This window comes from Osmerus eperlanus, chromosome 6 (assembly GCF_963692335.1).
Source record: "Osmerus eperlanus chromosome 6, fOsmEpe2.1, whole genome shotgun sequence".
Lineage (NCBI taxonomy): Eukaryota > Metazoa > Chordata > Actinopteri > Osmeriformes > Osmeridae > Osmerus > Osmerus eperlanus.
This window is the reverse complement of record NC_085023.1, coordinates 2,276,038-2,294,677: the sequence shown is the minus strand read 5'-3', so window position 1 is coordinate 2,294,677 and position 18,640 is coordinate 2,276,038. Positions and strand designations below refer to the sequence as shown.

Below are 18,640 nucleotides of genomic sequence, written 5' to 3'. Positions count from 1 at the left end.
CCACTGCTCAGAATGATCCATCCCCTCTGGTTTCAAAATGATTACAGGGAACCACTAAAAGCTTCTGACCTAATGACCTCAGATTACGAGTGGGGGTATGAAGCTGTATCAAGTCAGAGATGTAGGGAGGAATTTGACCATGCAGGGCTCTAAAGGTGAGGACCAGGAAGTACGTCTCTGATTGTTTTCACAGAGGTGAAACAGCTCGGATAGCTACTGATCCGCACTCCCTGAGTGGATGCAGAGACGAATTCATGGACGATGAACTGCTGTCTCCCCACACTACCACACACCCCAATTACAGGAAGTTTGTCCATTCACTTCAGTCATACACACAATCCTTTGTAAAGCCAGTTATAAAGTTCCTCAGAGTATGTGAGAAACAGCTAGCTATATCTTTATACACACATGACTCAGTACACGTTAAATCAGTGTTGCACCTGGGTTAGGCACCTGAGTGTCACCTTTTATAACTGTAATCATCTAGTTAATGTAATTGAGATATTATTGTTGCCCTGTGGTATTACTTTTCCTACGTTAGCTGATATGTTGTTCACTAGCGATGTGGCTAGTGAACAAAGGCTGTTCCTTGCCTCTGACTGCAGGAACACTGTAGACCACTGCACTTATCATCCTTGATAATCTGCTGCTTGGGTAAAAGCGTTGACGCAATATAGAAAATGTAGCATATTAAGTAATAATTCTTTCTGACAAAAGCTCCAACATGCTTGACACAGTGCAAGGACACGTTCACAGTAAAGGCCATGCAGTGAGCCATGGCCAAGTTGACTGTGACTCATCTAACACCATAGCAGATGACTTGCCATTAAAAACTGCCAACTTTATTTAGATATTCATTGAGGTTGTTGCACAAATACAAACCTTCACAATGATAATCGGACCACCTCAGTAAGACACAGTACTGACGACCACATGAGCACAAGAACCCCCTGTAACTGTCTTGGAGAGACAGGTTTCAGTTATTTAAGAATTATCTTATGTAAAGTCATCTGTTTTAATTCAACAAAGGATTGTAATATTAAGGTATACTAAATTAGGAATATGTTTTGGTTACCGCTTTAATGCTTTTATTTGGAAAGTGTGTATTATTTGGTCGAGTCATGTGATCAGAGCTACAAAAGGTTAAACGGGGCATTGTGGGTCAGAGAAGAGATAATGGCTGCAGAAGAAACTCAGAAGTCGCAACTAAAATCTGCACATGGTTCAACAAAGGCGTACACAGTATTTTATTATTTCATTTTATTTTTCCATTAATGTGTTTTATATTTGATTGGAGCCATGATGTAATTAAGTTTGTAAAGTGATTAAGTTTGTGCATGTTTCAATGTATGCTGCGCCATTTAGCCCACCTAAAATGGTAGATCAATAATTAAAACTTTTGTCTTTTACTTTCTTAGTTTTCACAGTGTTAGTTGAAGAAGAGAGAGAGAAACAAAAATAAACTTCAAGGAACATCTGGACGATGCGTGGACTTAATTAATTGAACCGGTGTAGCTACACCCCCGATATTGGCATGAAGTACATTTATATTGTGTGTGTGTTTGATTAGACTAAACCTAAAACTAACGCTCGTTAGTTAACCACTAGACCATTCCCGTTATTAGACAAAGGCCTGATTCTCCTCTAGCCTGGCTCTGCCCTCCTACGTACTTTCTCTCAATTTTGATTTAGCTTCTGTACTAGGTCTGGGATTTCGGTGTATTAGTCGGTTTTCAGAAACACATTTTTTGTAGGTCCAATCAGCGAACAGAGGGAGTGGCTGAGAACGATGACGTTGATGTTGTGCACTAGTTTGAGTTGTAGTTCAGTAATAGCGGCGGAGAAAGATGCGAGCGAAGCTGTTCGGTCGGTTGTGGCAACGCTGCCGAATATCCATAAGTTAAAGCCGGAGCAAGAACAATCCTTGCTGAGTTTTGTTGGTGGCCATGATGTTGTGGCCCTCCTCCCCACGGGGTTCGGGAAAAGTTGGATTTTCCAGCTACCGCAGCTAGCTCCGTTACAGTAGTAGTGAAGGAGTTGGCTAAGGCGGACGCTAGCGATTGGTTATGGAAGATCAGAGTGGCTCTGGGCAGATCCAATAGTTTTAAACTTCATCAGAGTACCCGCCTTCAAGGAAGTTAACGCTTGTCAATGGAGCGAGCCCAGACCCTCTGTACAAATGAATCGTACGAGGGGCTGGTTAGGACCAGGCTAATTCTCCTCCCCCTTTCCCGCTCTTTTCATCTGATCCATTGTTTGTTTTGTTTAATTTGTTAGGCCATCAAACTCTTACTAAAACCAATAACAAATATATCTAGTACTTCCATTTATTTCAATAAATCATTGTGTATAATTTTAACTTGCGTAATCTATTCCCTCATGTTATAAGACAGAGCTTTTGCGGTGGCAGGCCCTAGACTTTGGAACAAGCTTCCGTTGGCCATGAAATCATCTCCGTCTCTATTGTCTTTCCAGGCCTTCAAAACGTATTTATTTTCCTTAGCTTTTAATTAATAGCAGTATAAATGGTACTATGTCAAATTATCTTATCCTGTCTTTGTTGGTTTTAAATGCTCGTTATATTCTTAAGCTGTATGTATGAGAGTTTATCAACTCCATGTGCAGCACTTTGGTACCCAATGCGGTTTTTGAAAGTCCTATATAACTTAAATTGAGTTATCTGATCTGCTCTACACAAATTCATTCCTTCAAGATACTGATAAGATACATAATAACCAGGTTTCCTCAATCTCCCTCAGCCAATAACGAGGTGGTGCCCTGAAAGCTCAGTACTTGATTATAGATCAGGTATATCTATTTTAAAACAACCACATCCCACTTTACGCTAATATAAATCAATCAATTTGTCCTCTCCAAGTTGGACTATTGCAACTCGCTGCTCGCTGGTCTCCCAGCATGTGCAACCCGCCCTCTTCAGAGGATTCAGAACGCAGCGGCCCGCCTGGTCTACAATCTACCCAGACGCTCCCATGTTACCCCGCTCCTCATCTCTCTCCGCTGGCTACCTATCATGGCCCGTATCAGATTCAAGACCCTGGTACTGACCTTCCGAGCAGTGAACGGGACTGCACCCGTCTACATCAAGTCTCTCCTGCAGCCTTACACCCCCAAACGTCACCTAGGGTCTTCTTCAGACAACCGCCTGGTGGTCCCACCGCTCAAGACCGCCCGGTCCCAACACAAGCTCTTCTCCTGTCTGGCCCCCCAGTGGTGGAATCAACTCCCCACCTCCATCAGAGACACTGACTGTCTCTCCACCTTCAAGAAAAGGCTCAAGACGCACTTGTTCCGGGAGTACAACGGTACTTAGGAATGGTTCGCTTGACCCGATGTTAGTTTCCTCAAGGATCACAATGACTCTTGCTTAGAGCCTTGTTGCTCTTGTGGTTAGTGGTAACTGATTTAAATTGTTGTACTCGCTGTGATATATTGTTTTTATTATTGTTGCTTGCTTTTTCCCCAGGTACACTTGCACTTATAGCGGTTCATGTTGTTTAATTGTAACTTGTTTAACTACATGCTCTTATGGTTCTTTCCTTTGGCACTTACTTTGGTTGTTCACAATGTGTGCTTCATGTTTTGGCTACTCGCGATGTTTTGTGGCTATCTCGTTGTTATGATCAGTGACCTATGCACTTTGTTAAGCTCTCTCTTGGAAGTCGCTTTGGATAAAAGCGTCTGCTAAATGAATAAATGTAAATTTGTTGTTCCTCAAAAGGAATCCTCACAGACAGACGTTTTTGTTTGCACTCACCAGTATTTTATAAGTAATAGATTAGATAATTTATGTACTGCATTTGACATTTCTATTTAGGCCTATTTAGCAGACACTTTTATCCAAAGCTACAGCAGATATATGTGATATTTTCTTGGTTAGAGTCAAAGGAATGGTCCGTGTTTACCAAGCACAGTGCAAAGTAGCCATATCTCAGACACCAGGCTGTAGCCATCTTAACTCTCCTGTCATGTTCAATCTTAATATTACAACTTCGGTGCAAAATAACAACAATATGACAGTACAGTGCAGGAAAGAAAGTGCAACAGTATCTCAAGTAAAAGACACATTTCCCGGAGTTACAGCAGATTTGCTAAGTGCCGCTCTAAGTGCCCTCAGGCCGAGCCAAGCGTTGTTATTCCAGGTGAAGCTTGACAAGGTGAGCCTCGAGACCTCGATGGGGGGACGGCAGGAACCAAGACGCAGATGTAGGGAGTCAGGTGGCTGAGCGGTTAGGGAATCGGGCTAGTAATCAGAAGGTTGCCGGTTCGATTCCTGGCCATGCCCAAATGATGTTGTGTCCTTGGGCAAGGTACTTCACCCTACTTGCCTCGGAGGAATGTCCCTGTACTTACTGTAAGTAGATCTGGATAAGAGTGTCTGCTAAATGTAAAGACGCGTGTTATTGCGATCGTTAGGCCTCTTTGGAGCGCGCGAGGAGAAGCACAGCGCGGGTGGAGTGCAAGGATCCGTCTCTTCCTCCCCAAGGTCGTGGAGCGAAGCTCCCGAGTCAGTGCGCACGGCTGGACGACGGCCTGGAGGCGGGGCCTGTTGGCCGCAGCATAGATGAGGGTCAGGGGTTCGTGCCTGATCGTCATGGCAACCGGCAGCCAGTGGAGTGATGTCAGCAGGGGAGACGTGTGCGAGGACCTGGGGTGCTGCATGAAGGAACCGCGCTCACAAGAAGGAGCAAGGTTGTAAATGAAGAAGGTCTTTAACCACAACAGTTACCTCACACCTGAGACCCTTTGTTAGTTGGCAGGTGCAAATGGAGCGAGGGAGCTATGGGTGAACCCACAATTACTATGTTGTACTCCAGGTTAGTCCATTGACTGATGCGTCTAGTTAACGTAAAGGCTGACAGCATTCACTGGATTTTTATCTGTTCCTCACACTGACTCTAAAACCTTTTTCTAGGAAAAATTAATCTTTGGTTTATCTATAGATGTCTTGCATTGTGCACAGACCCACACTGATGGAAAACAATATTTAATGTGTCAGCCGTGTTGACATTTGAAACGATGCCTAAAAGCCTGCTGTCACTGGGACAAGACGAGGTTTTAGTGCTTACTGTCTCCTCTCTGCATTGAAGCATAGATTGTTTTCAAGCTGTCTTCGGGTTGAAATGTGAGAAACACTTTGTCTTGTCAAAGCAGAAAGTAATGTTCACATCTTTATAGACTTTAAACTGTTTCCAGTTGTATAGTTTTTTTTTTTTCAAAGGACAAAGCACTCTAGCCTGGTGCCAGTACAAGAATGAAATTCTACGATATTAAATATGAATGTTTCAGCTGGGAATGATGATTGCCTCCACCTGTACACTTAAACTTTATAATTTCTCTCAGTCATCCACTCAGGCTGTTACACTTCAGACAGACTGAGAAGGAATGGGTTAGGGGAATTTGAGTTCAAGGGACAGTGTGTGGCGGGCTCTGGGCACCACAGCCAAACACAGAGTTGAGCTGACGTTGGATAAGGACTGTGTCTGGGGATCACACCAGGGGAGGTGTAAGGAGCAGGGGAGGGTTGGAGAAGGGGTGCTCCAGGCTGAATGGAGGAGGACGAAAGATCTACTGCAAGAAAGCTCACGTCTAACCCAGCCTGCATAGGATCCTTCAAGAGGCATTTCTGCCAAGTCAAACCACAGAATGGTGCTTCACAACCAGACCATTAGAAAGACCTTCATTTCAGCCATTCGTTATTAACCATAAGAGCCCGATGCACAAGAAAAAGGCTCACTTTGAAAAACAGGTGTGCTACAGGAACCTAAACCCAGTCATCCATATGAACTCCCTAAACACATAAAGACATGTGAGCCCAACACTCAACGTAAGAGCCGATACTAATTTCTTTCAGTCAAATTTGCATGCCTAAGACTTCCTGCTGTTGATCATCGCCTCATCCAAAAAATAGTAATTGAAAGCCAGTTGGCGTTCCTCCCCCCAGCGTGGTCTCTCAGTTTGAGGAGCGAGGAGGGAGAGACGAACAGCAAACTGGGTTTAGTGCAGCTGTTTTTCCATCCACGTGCTTCTCAACCCTGGAGTGGTGTTTCTGTGGGGAACATCCTGACCCTGGGCCGACCACGATAGGTTAGGGGTCCAAGGTTACTACTCAGACCTCAGAGAGGAGACCTCTCTACACAGAACAGAGTGTGGGGCTTTTACGTGAGGTGTGTGTGTGTGTGTGTGTGTGTGAGGGAGAGAGGCAGTGGTGAAGGATTGCCAGGTAAGGGCCAGGGTGTGAGCACCAACCATTTCTGTAAACCAACCCTGAATTTACACCTTGCTGAGTCTGGGAAAACAGTGTCCTTTTACGAAAAAGGTTTTTGCAAAATAATGTATTGCAAAATAAGCCACAGCAATCAGTGCTGGTTCCGGCAAACCATTAAGCTGTCTCACAAACTACAAAGAGTTATCAGTGCAACAAAAGCAGGAAGACAGACAGGTTCTCGGTTCTCTGTTGAAACAGCAGACTCAAAGGAGGAAGGCTAAGTAAAGGCACATAGCAAATCTTTTTTTTTTTTCACCTACACACCAATGTGTATTATCCCTGGGTCCAGTGGACCAGAACACCACGTATATAAGACATATGTGTATAGCCATTGATAGAATGCACTTAATGGACAGAACATGACCCAAGGTCAATGAATGTCAGGCAGTACATTTATTTTCCTTTTAGTAAAGATTGGAAATTGGTCCTACTGGCCCAAACACCAGGGTCAAGGGTCAAGTTGGAAATGGAATCTTCAAAATGTCCCCTATGGCAGCTTTCTGTACTGATATGCTGTTGTGCTCATATAGTTCCAGTACCATCCTTCATCACATCACACCCCACACCTCTCTCTATCTCTGTCTTCCTTCATCTCTGTCTCTTGCTCTCTCTCTCTTTCTCTGTGTCTCTCTTTCTCTCTCTCTTTGTATAGTGTCTCCTTCCCATAATGATGAACTGTCTTAGTTGTTACCAGCCGCCTGATAATCTACCAGGCCGCCCATCACAGAGTGACCCAAGCAGAACATCTGTGATTCTAATCATTTTGACCCGTGTCTTATTGCTTGAGGACTACTTTGCTATTTTAGGGTGAGTCCAAATCGATGCTTAAGGGAAGCTTGCAGGCAGATGAGCTCTGAAGTTGCTGGCAAGCTGCTGTCTCTGATGTTGAGTCCTGCTGGTTGCCCTTCTTGGTCTGTCCTCGTCATGGAGGATGGTATCTGTTTTCTATGGGGCCGCTCCTGGTGAAGGAGAAGGATATCATGGCCAAGCTCTTCGTTTCCTGCAGACATTCCTCTCAGCAGGAAGCCACAGGTCCAGGCGTGAGAGGTTTACATATCAAGGAAGCATCCCTGCTTTGTTGTGGTGAGTTGAAGTGTTTCTGACCTCTGGCTGTCAGTTTGAGACCGTTTCTGTCTTGTTATCAAAACTGAAATACAGAGAAAAACACCACTCTGCATTGATTCTGGGGTTCCGCAAGTGCAACAGAGAAACCAGCGCTGCATAGATTCCAGACAGGAGAGATACCAACAGTGAATAGATCCAGACATGAGAGATACCAGCAGTGTATAGATTCTAGACAGGAGAGATACCAGCAGTGTATAGAGTCCAGACAGGAGAGATACCAGCAGTATATAGATTCTAGACAGGAGAGATACCAGCAGTATATACATTCTAGACAGGAGAGATACCAGCAGTGTATAGATTCCAGACAGGAGAGATACCCGCAGTGTTTAGATTCCAGACAGGAGAGATACCAGCAGTGTTTAGATTCCAGACAGGAGAGATACCAGAAGTGTTTAGATTCCAGACAGGAGAGATACCAGCAGTACATAGATTCCAGACGAGACAAAGAAAATGTATGACAGTTTCCTGGCTGACGTGTTTACACAATTGACATTAGAGGATTCAAATCTCTTTCATGAATTATTTCTGGTGTTCTATTATAGGAACTTTGCTATTATATTAATACACTGATTATACACCGGCAAATATACAATATTGTTTTTCTTAGTTTATGATATTCAACAAAGATTTATATTTTTACTGTTGCTGAGAGGCATGGCCTGAAGAAGGCGTCTGCCAGAGGAGCAGGAGAGCTGTTTCCATGGTTCCTACCTTGCTGGAGTGACTGTGTGACAGGTCCTGCATGTACTGCCTGAAGGGGTTGCCATGATAGCTGTCACCATCGTCATCGTCATTAGTAACCGTCAGTCTTGGACTAGAGTTGACCGGTTTGATGACGCCAGGCCTGGTCTGTGAAAGGAGCAGAGTCAAGGATCAGGCTGCCTTGATATGCACTCTAGCAAACACACTCGAATTAAAAAGGGTGGAGCACGGCGTCTGTAGGGGGTCTCCTAAAAACATGTCCGGCTGGTCTCATAAAAAGACATAACGATCCTTGGTGCCACGTGAGGCACAGTCTGTCCAGGTGTGACTGGTCCCTTGTCTAGGGTAAGGCCCACCCTCTCCTCCCTCTGTCCAGGTGTGACTGGTCCCTTGTCTAGGGTAAGGCCCACCCTCTCCTCCCTCTGTCCAGGTGTGACTGGTCCCTTGTCTAAGGTAAGGCCCACCCTCTCCTCCTTCTGTCCAGGTGTGACTGGTCCCTTGTCTAAGGTAAGGCCCACCCTCTCCTCCCTCTGTCCAGGTGTGACTGGTCCCTTGTCTAGGGTAAGGCCCACCCTCTCCTCCCTCTGTCCAGGTGTGACTGGTCCCTTGTCTAAGGTAAGGCCCACCCTCTCCTCCCTCTGTCCAGGTGTGACTGGTCCCTTGTCTAAGGTAAGGCCCACCCTCTCCTCCCTCTGTCCAGGTGTGACTGGTCCCTTGTCTAAGGTAAGGCCCACCCTCTCCTCCCTCTGTCCAGGTGTGACTGGTCCCTTGTCTAAGGTAAGGCCCACCCTCTCCTCCCTCTGTCCAGGTGTGACTGGTCCCTTGTCTAGGGTAAGGCCCACCCTCTCCTCCCTCTGTCCAGGTGTGACTGGTCCCTTGTCTAAGGTAAGGCCCACCCTCTCCTCCCTCTGTCCAGGTGTGACTGGTCCCTTGTCTAGGGTAAGGCCCACCCTCTCCTCCCTCTGTCCAGGTGTGACTGGTCCCTTGTCTAGGGTAAGGTCCCCCTCTCCTCCCTCTGTCCAGGTGTGACTGGTCCCTTGTCTAAGGTAAGGCCCACCCTCTCCTCCCTCTGTCCAGGTGTGACTGGTCCCTTGTCTAGGGTAAGGCCCACCCTCTCCTCCCTCTGTCCAGGTGTGACTGGTCCCTTGTCTAGGGTAAGGCCCACCCTCTCCTCCCTCTGTCCAGGTGTGACTGGTCCCTTGTCTAAGGTAAGGCCCACCCTCTCCTCCCTCTGTCCAGGTGTGACTGGTCCCTTGTCTAGGGTAAGGCCCACCCTCTCCTCCCTCTGTCCAGGTGTGACTGGTCCCTTGTCTAGGGTAAGGTCCCCCTCTCCTCCCTCTGTCCAGGTGTGACTGGTCCCTTGTCTAAGGTAAGGCCCACTCTCTCCTCCCTCTGTCCAGGTGTGACTGGTCCCTTGTCTAGGGTAAGGCCCACCCTCTCCTCCCTCTGTCCAGGTGTGACTGGTCCCTTGTCTAGGGTAAGGCCCACCCTCTCCTCCCTCTGTCCAGGTGTGACTGGTCCCTTGTCTAGGGTAAGGCCCACCCTCTCCTCCCTCTGTCCAGGTGTGACTGGTCCCTTGTCTAGGGTAAGGCCCACCCTCTCCTCCCTCCAGCACAGCTCTCAGTACAGCGCACGTAACAGCACCAGCAGAGGGACCAATCACCAGGGAGAGATGGCATCAGTTTACCGTGTTGTGATCCAGCAGGCTTGACTCTGGAGCCGGGTGTGCGTGTCGTGTTGCCTGCAGAAGACAATACAGATCAACATGAACATTCACGGGAGAGATGGATGTTAAACCATAAACCTTATAAATATGCTTGGAAGATGAATCCTGGCTCAGATTAGATCGATAGGTTACACGTGCCTACTGGATGATCCTAAATGCTGCCCCATTTAGCTGTCCTTTTGCTCAACAAGTTGATTTCGTGGGTTTTGAGACTGGCAGTGGAGGCTGAGTCAATGAGCATGTCTTTTGTTGGGGAAAAATACCTGAGGAAAAATGTCAGTATTTATCTCTTCAGACCCAGTGATGTCTGGAAATACGACACATGAGAAGAACCGATGGTATCCATCCTTTGAACATGTGTTTGATGATAAAATTATATTTTTATCTTCAGTAGCAGCTTTGAATATTTGGTGCAGTGCAGTGTACAAACCATGGAGGTAAAAACCGGGGCCGGTAGCTATTTCTTTCCAGCATTATGAGTCGAGAGAGATTTCATATCTGATACTTTGATGCTATAACGTGTGGACCTGAAGGGACACTCAGGATGCTTGATGTTGATTTGTGTGAAGATATGTGTGTCCGAGGGTTCCACGAAGACTAGCAGAGTGATCAACAACAGCTCAGGGTACTTAAGTAAGCTTCCTTCAAAGAAGAAGGAGGCCTTAGAAAAACAAAGGTCTTTATAGATTTTTGGAGTAGAGTGCTTAGACCTCTATGACCTGAAAGCTGATCTGCTGAATAAGAAAATACATTCCTCAACAGTCTGGATTGAAAAAAAGACAATTCCTTTGTTCAACATTCATGTCAAAAATATTACAAGTTTGGCATTTCTTGCCAAATCCATTACATCACAAAAAAAAACGGTGTCTTCTCCTTCTGCATGCTGAACAAACGGATGTCTTAACAGCGAGCAAAAGCTCATTACCGTCTTGATCGGAGCGCAGCATCAATCATTTGTTTTCAACAGAACAACAGCCAGAGAGACAGACTCTGGGAGTGGAGAGAGCAGCTCGTTCTGGCCTGTCAGCCAGGGATTCATGAAGAAGACCAGCGGGGCTACTTATATACAGTACATCCATCAAACCAACATGTGAAGAAGAGAAGGCTGAATTTGACGCTAGGTAATAACAGGAAATCATAATCAAGCAGGAAGTGTTTCCTTCCGTCAGACAGGGGAGTTTGTTTATGAGGAACACATTATAGAAGATAAATTGTTTCTATCCCTTTAAACTTGTCAGTTGCAAGACAACCGTGCAGAAACGCCTATACTCACATATTTAGTTTCACGTCCCATTGATCTTGGTGATAATGTGCAGGGCTGCATTTAGACAGACAGGATCACATATTAGCAGGAGGGAGCAGTCAAAGGACCTTCCTGCTATCAACTGCGATTACATCTGTTGTATGAACTAATCAAATATGATAATGAACACAAAGACCATCCATTTTGTGTTCACAACCTGTACTGTACTGGACTACAGCTAAATCTCACAATGACGTACACAATCTCACATGCAAGCACATAGGTACATGCACTCACTCTGATGGAAATGGATTTAAAGTCATCTGTGTAGTCGGCAGGTATATTGAGATCACATTGATATATATATATTGAGCATTCAGCTCGATAGACATTTCCTGACATTTACACAAGACTAACAGGCTGACAGATAAACAAACATGTCGACATGTAGACATATTTATATTTGGGTGTGCTTTGCCTTCGGCAAGGGCACAACCTTTGTTCTCTCACATATATATTATTGGGTGTGCTCAAGCCTTCGGCGAGAGCACAACCTTTGTTCTCTCACATATATATTATTGGGTGTGCTTTGCCTTCGGCAAGGGCACAACCTTTGTTCTCTCACATATATATTATTGGGTGTGCTCAAGCCTTCGGCGAGAGCACAACCTTTGTTCTCTCACATATATATTTATTTATTTCTTGTTTATTTTCGCCCCCCTAAAACTCAGTCAATATTTGGCCTACATACACAACGGCGGTGTCAAAAGGTTCGTCTTGGTAGCGATTGAGTTGCTTCTATTGGAATTTACGTTCCGTTGCATGGTTTGGGCTTAAGTTAAGTTTTTGTGGCGAAAAGTGAAGCTAACGGTGGCTAATTTGCTAGCCACAGTCACTGACGTTACTAACGTCACTACGTCACTAACGTCACGAAAACACGCGTGACTACCTTTGGCAGAACATTCGTTTCGCATCTGTTAACTTGGGGGATAGCTAGGCTAACTATAGCTTTACTGCAAGGCAGCTGCAGAAACGCCACAAGCAAAGAGGCCAGGGTGATAACTATTTACTCATTTTACTTTGTGATATGACACACAATTGTGATGTGTAATGTACAATATAAGCTGATATTATTAAGGAAGTACATCTACTTTCGGAAACAGTAGTCTACTATTTCACTGAAATATTAGCATCATGACATTAGCCTGTGTTGCCTGGGCAACACATACTACAGTGGTCTATGATGTATCTGTTTTCAATCATTAAAATAAACATTCCTCACATATACATTTTCGTTGTAGGATTTATTCTGACATTAGTAAACGATTTGTTGGTGAAATTACCATTACCTGTGGTTTCAAACCAGTGTAGCTCACTGCAACGCTGTAGCTTACGCGAGACACACTACAAAAACATCTACAGTACACAGCTGTTTAGGAAGTCAAACGGCGACAGAAAATGTTCGGCGCTCCCCTTACTTAAATCAAAAGTCTATCTAACTACTAACCTGAACTTCATTGCCACAGCCTAAACGTTGTCAATCTGTTCGTGAAAATACTTAATTTCAGCCTAAACCGTACAACGGAACGTTAAATCCAATTCAACCAACGCAATCGCTACCAAGACGAACACAGCAGTAGTCTACTGTACTGTACAATTTACCGGGGCAGCTTCTCCACACAGGGCTATATCGCACTTGGCGTTGTTACTGACAATGATCGCTACCAGTGAGCTTTTTATGAAAGCGATTTTCCACTAAATAAATGTCAAGCTTATTTACGTTTTTGGGGGCATATTTTCAGTTAGCAGATGGTACTGTTTGAATCGCGATTCCATCTTCTACTGCTGGTAACGTCGTAGAATAATCTTCAAAGGGGGTTCTTTATTCATGAATGAATGCAATATGAGTAGGCTAAATGCCTTAAAATATCACGAGAAGGGAAAAACTTAAAAGGACGTTTAAATCATAGAGATTAGGTCAATTTTTACACCGGTCTGCCAAATTTATTCGTTTTGATTCAACGATGAGGCTGCCGCTTGCAGGGGATATGAGAAGACATCTATTTCATTCTACACTTCACTCGTATTTTCAGTTGTAAATGAGCAGCAAAAAAAATCTTTTAAATCTATGTAATCTTTATGAATAATAAGTATGCATTTTGCATTTCATACAGAAATATCAGTTGTAAAAATGTCATCCAAAAACGGACCCCTGTGCAACCGACGCAAGCAAGCACACCCTACAATTTCCCCAGAAATTGTACCCTCTCTAGTTTACGTTTGTAATTTGTCACCGGAAAATTATCAGGAAAGGTCCGCACAACAGCTGAAGTAGAAATACGTAAACATATCATTTCTACAATCATCTCCCCTAATAGCACACTTCCAGTGATGCGACCACAATCCAACTGCAGCTCAATATCTGTTATTAGTATTTGACGATTCTACTGTGGAGTCGTGTAAAAACGCTGTGACGTAAAACAGTGGGTTTGGTGGAGCGCTCACCTTGGCTACACCTCTGTCCAGGAACTCTCGAGAGCTCCAGCGAGCGGGGGAGGGGTTACGCTGGAGAACAGAAGAGGAGGAATATGTGAACGGAGAGAAGAAGAGATGGAGGCAGGGAGAGGTGAGGCAGCGAGAGATGGAGAGACAGAAAGATGGAGAGTGAGATAGATGGACAGACAGATGCAGAGATAGAGGTGGAGAGAGAGAGACATGCAGAGATAGAGGTGGAGAGAGAGAGACATGCAGAGATAGAGGTGGAGAGAGAGAGACATGCAGAGATAGAGGTGGAGAGAGAGAGACATGCAGAGATAGAGGTGGAGAGAGAGAGACATGCAGAGATAGAGGTGGAGAGAGAGAGACATGGAGAGATAGACAAAGGGAGATAGAGGACCGAGAGATAGAGAGACATAAAGGACAAGGCAAAGAGAGGAAAACAGGAACAATAACCAACCAAAAGTTGCCCCTTTTCCAACCACTGCACAGCACACTGAGTCATGGCCAGTGTCCAGATGGCCCTTGTGTGTGTGTCAGGACAGCGCTGGGGAGCGCCTAATCCCGGCACTGGAAGGGCTTTTTCTGATCATGCATTTTGTTTCTATGACAACAATATCTTGGCAGCTTCTCAATCACTCGCGCGTGTAGCTTGCGTTCTCACCATTTTTAATAAATATGTTCGATCTGGGTAGATCCTTCTGTGTGGCCTTCTATGTCAAAGATCGTGAATAAAGCCCTTGTCTACCCATTGCAATAAAGAACGGTTTCCTCTCTACGTTTGCTTGGTAGCTCTCTCCATCTAATTTTATTGCTTGACTAAAAAGGAGCGACAGTGACGACACCAGTGCCTTTCTGAAGAGATTTTCAAGTCAAAGTGCTCGGAGCTAGCCAGACTCAACAAATGGTTTGTTACACATATCCATCTGGGAAGTCATCGTCGGAAACAGTTTGAAAAAGGGCAGGCACTTTCACCTTTGGCAGGTGATTGGATGAACCATCTGTCTATCACCGTCTATCACAAGCTAACTTCAACCACGCCCGTAGCTGTTGGTAGTCCTGGTAATGACTGAACACTTAGAAATATGCTGTGTTGAAAAGACTGTCAAGGGAGTCGCATCGGTAAATATAAACCTTGTTTGTATGGACACATCGAAACAAACGATATGTGTCATTACACTGGAACCTCTAAGCGTCCCCCAGGATCTGAGAGGAAACTCACCAATGGAAGGGAGTCCTGCAGGACCTTGTCTATGACGGCGTACAGCTCCTCACTCTGCTGTCTGAGCTGAGCGGGGGAGCACATCTGGACACAAACACATCCCGTCAGTTCAGTCAAGACACTCCCATATTAGATTTCCCCATTCATTCATATGCATGAAAACAAGTTTGACTTTGGCGGGTTGGTTGTATGCGGGGAAGCGCTCCCTGCCTTCGCTGCAGCATGCATGACATGAGGCAGGGAGCAACGAGTTAAATCCCCCAATGGGGAGTACAGACAGACAACATGGGGGAGAAGGGGATGGTGGTGGGTGGCAGCAGTGCAGAACACATGTGTGCGACTTTATAGCGCCGCCTATCGAGCTAAGCCTATGGGCTGAGAACACGGCGATGGGTGATATGATGCGCGCTGCCCGAGTGCCATGCCTGAACTAGGCTTCGCTCATGCCTGACACACCCAGAGGTGACCCTGCAGCACCAAACCAGCTAGACTGTGTCCACGTAGCTCAGCACGTTAGGGAAGCTGGGACCTCAGGTTCCCCCAGTTTATTAAGGCTAACGCTACCAAGGTTTATTATGGCTAACGCTACCAAGGTTTATTAAGGCTAACGCTACCAAGGTTTATTAAGGCTAACGCTACCAAGGTTTATTAAGGCTAACGCTACCAAGGTTTATTAAGTCTAACGCTACCAAGGTTTATTAAGGCTAACGCTACCAAGGTTTATTAAGGCTAACGCTACCAAGGTTTATTAAGGCTAACGCTACCAAGGTTTATTAAGGCTAACGCTACCAAGGTTTATTAAGGCTAACGCTACCAAGGTTTATTAAGGCTAACGCTACCAAGGTTTTAGCGCAGATCTCTTAATCTTGACACTGCTCTGCTACAGAGGAGCAGCTCTGTGTTAAGCGTGTAGTGATTTTTAGTTCATAAAACTTTGAGACTCATATTCCTGAGTTGTGTTCCTTCAATAAAGATTTGAGAACGTCATAGAAAGTAGTGTTTAACATGGGCACGTCAGGAATCCACTTCCCCCTTCAAGTTCTGCAGTGGTCTGCCAGATCGTTACATATGATTGCACTGCATTTAAAAATAGCCTAAATACCAAGGTGAGGCTAATCATTCCAATTTGTACTTTTATTAGTAGCATCTTTGCGGCCATTGTGCCCGTGGTAGAAGGTGTACTAACTGGTAAAACATGCTTGTTTTGTTTTAGTACCTTCTAGACCTCAGGACAATACTTATGACGCATGCTTAGGAAAAGTCATGCAATGATAGGCGTGTTGTATTTATGCACACAGAGTTATTAGCTTTGGAAAACACAAAACACTCCAACTGTCTGAAGGTAAATCAGTGATGCTACAGATGATGGACCATGAAGTTACAGGCACCCTGTAACACACTGTCTCTCTCTCTGTCTCTCTCGGTCTCTCTCTCTCGGTCTCTCTCGGTCTCTCTCTCTCTCTCTCTCTCTCTCTCTCTCTCTCTCTCTCTCTCTCTCTCTCTCTCTCTCTCTCTCTCTCTCTCTAGTGAGACACAGTCCAAACTTTCTCACTAGAAGAAAATGTGAAAACTGTGTGGCAACAAGTGAAAACCAAGTGGAGGGACTGTGATCCCGCATGGTTCAGGCAGGAGGACTCAGTATGTCTTTACTTCTACTTTATTGCACACTATGCAATACATGATTGTACATTTGATTTGGCATTGTGGTTCTGCTTGCATCGGCTCCCTGCCGCACCCAACGAGACACCGTCTCGACCTCCGAGCAGAGAGCAGCGACGCATTCCCCCTACGACAGGAAACAGAACCAAGGGTGGAGGCCGTGGAGGCGGAGGCAGCAGGCTGACTGATGTCTATGTCCACTAGCAATGCATATGCCGGTATACCCCGCTATATACCCCGCCCTATTAGGAGGGAGTACTCTGCAGCATAATATGACGCGTTGCTAGTGACGCGCTATGTCTTTTGTCCTCCTTCATGAACCAGCTCCGCTTGATTGTCCTGTCCTTGGCTGCAGCATCAGAAGGCCCAGTGCCTCTGCTACCGACTGACATCCTCATCCTGCTCCAAACCTCACTGCCGACATCTCTCAACGGCTCTTTCTCTCAGCTCACAGACAGACAGCAAGCTATACCCTGTAACCCTGACGGTAGGCCTGTTTCTGCTGCATCCTACCTCAACATGAGTATCCTCGATGGGCAGTCTGTCCCAGTGGTCTCCCTGCGTCTCCACGGAGTCGTCGATGGCCTGGAGGGAAAACAGATGTTCAGACGGACGTACACATCTCACACAGACACAGACGTCCACATCACACACAGACGTCCACATCACACACAGACACAGACGTCCACATCACACACAGACACAGACGTCCACATCACACACAGACACAGACGTCCACATCACACACAGACACAGACGTCCACATCCCACACAGACACAGACGTCCACATCACACACAGACACAGACGTCCACATCACACACAGACACAGACGTCCACATCACACACAGACACAGACGTCCACATCACACACAGACACAGACGTCCACATCACACACAGACACAGACGTCCACATCTCACACAGACAGGGAGGGTTCTTCATCACATTTTTAAACCACGTGAGGAACAAGCTTGGGTCGAACAATCACCTCACTGTAAGATTAGATGGATTTGAATGCTGCAAAAGTGTGCACAGTTTCGATTCAATGGCAGGGATTCAGCTGTAAGAGAGCCTGAGAGAGTTGGAGAATGTTATTTTAGAGGAGATCTGTGAATTATCCAGCCGTGTAATTAGTTCCCGTGCTCCCGGTGCAATTAAACGTGTCGGACACTGTTGAGACAAACGTGTCCGTCGCTGGCAGGGAAGAAGAACCGTGCTCAGCGTGCTGCTTCTGTCCCGGGTCACGCTCCGGCATCCTCAGCCCTTCATCACATCCAAATCAGTTCACATAGGAGACATGCCGTGTCAAAGTATTGACTTCCATTTATGAGCCACAACACAAACTCACGGGACTCATTCACACCGCGTTCGCACACCACCAGATGGCTTCTCGTTTCACCAGCCTACAGATGGCGTACACAGAAGGGTTTGGTGTTGATCCTGAACAGGAGATGCTAGGGCATGATCTGGGCTGCTCTGAGCTGCTGTGCTGAGACGTGAGGCTCTACAGACACCCAGGACTCGGGTTCCTGGCTGACGATTCTGGCCGCTGGTCGGTGAGAAAAGCGTGATGACGTGGATTAAATCTGGAACCGTGCAAGAGCTCACCTGTTGGTCCAACAGGAGGGTGTTGGTTGGAATCGCAGCGAGGGCTTTGTAGCTCAGCTTGATCTTGTGTGGCTGGAGTTTAGAGAGAGACAGAGAGAGAGATGAGGGAGGGAAGGGAGGAATAAGAATGATTCTTAAGGAATGGAAAGGATTTCGGAGTAATTCTTAGATAAACACATATTGGCACAGCTTCACTGGGCCTTGTCGTGCTGGAACTGCTTAAATAGCTTTGGTTCATCCGAGCTTTCGCAGAAATAAGCTGAAGACAAGCACGTCAGAGAACACAATCAACACATCAGGCCTCAACAAGCAGCACAACAACAACACGTTTATGTGACTCGACTGAAATGCATGTGTCTCCCGCTAAGGCCGTTCAGCGTGCAGAATCAAATGCTGGGGGGAGGTTGAAAGACAACGTAAACGTTACGAGCGCCAGACTGTTAGAATCACGCATTCTTTGCATCCATCAGGAAAGCATGGACTACCTAGTTTTTCTTGGTGTGTTTTGACGGCAGCATGCAGGGTGCCATGCAGTCAGAGGTCTGCCAGCGTGCCAGCATGCAGGATAGCTA

General features: G+C 45.9%; 1 protein-coding gene across 7 annotated transcripts in view; it reads right to left on the bottom strand.

Annotated features, from left to right (window-relative positions):
- mlip (muscular LMNA-interacting protein) overlaps positions 1-18,640 on the bottom strand; it is a 41,765-nt gene that overhangs the window by 2,567 nt on the left and 20,558 nt on the right. For 6 of the 7 annotated variants that reach the window (XM_062462981.1, XM_062462976.1, XM_062462978.1 and 3 more), the window contains 7 exons: positions 18,069-18,140; positions 16,973-17,044; positions 14,801-14,884; positions 13,588-13,647; positions 11,113-11,157; positions 9,801-9,854; positions 8,123-8,260 (listed from right to left, as the gene is read on the bottom strand). In XM_062462981.1, coding sequence (XP_062318965.1) covers positions 8,123-8,260; positions 9,801-9,854; positions 11,113-11,157; positions 13,588-13,647; positions 14,801-14,884; positions 16,973-17,044; positions 18,069-18,140 — 525 coding nt within the window. The remainder of the gene's footprint in view (positions 1-8,122; positions 8,261-9,800; positions 9,855-11,112; positions 11,158-13,587; positions 13,648-14,800; positions 14,885-16,972; positions 17,045-18,068; positions 18,141-18,640) is intronic. The other variant, XM_062462980.1, reaches the window with a different exon arrangement.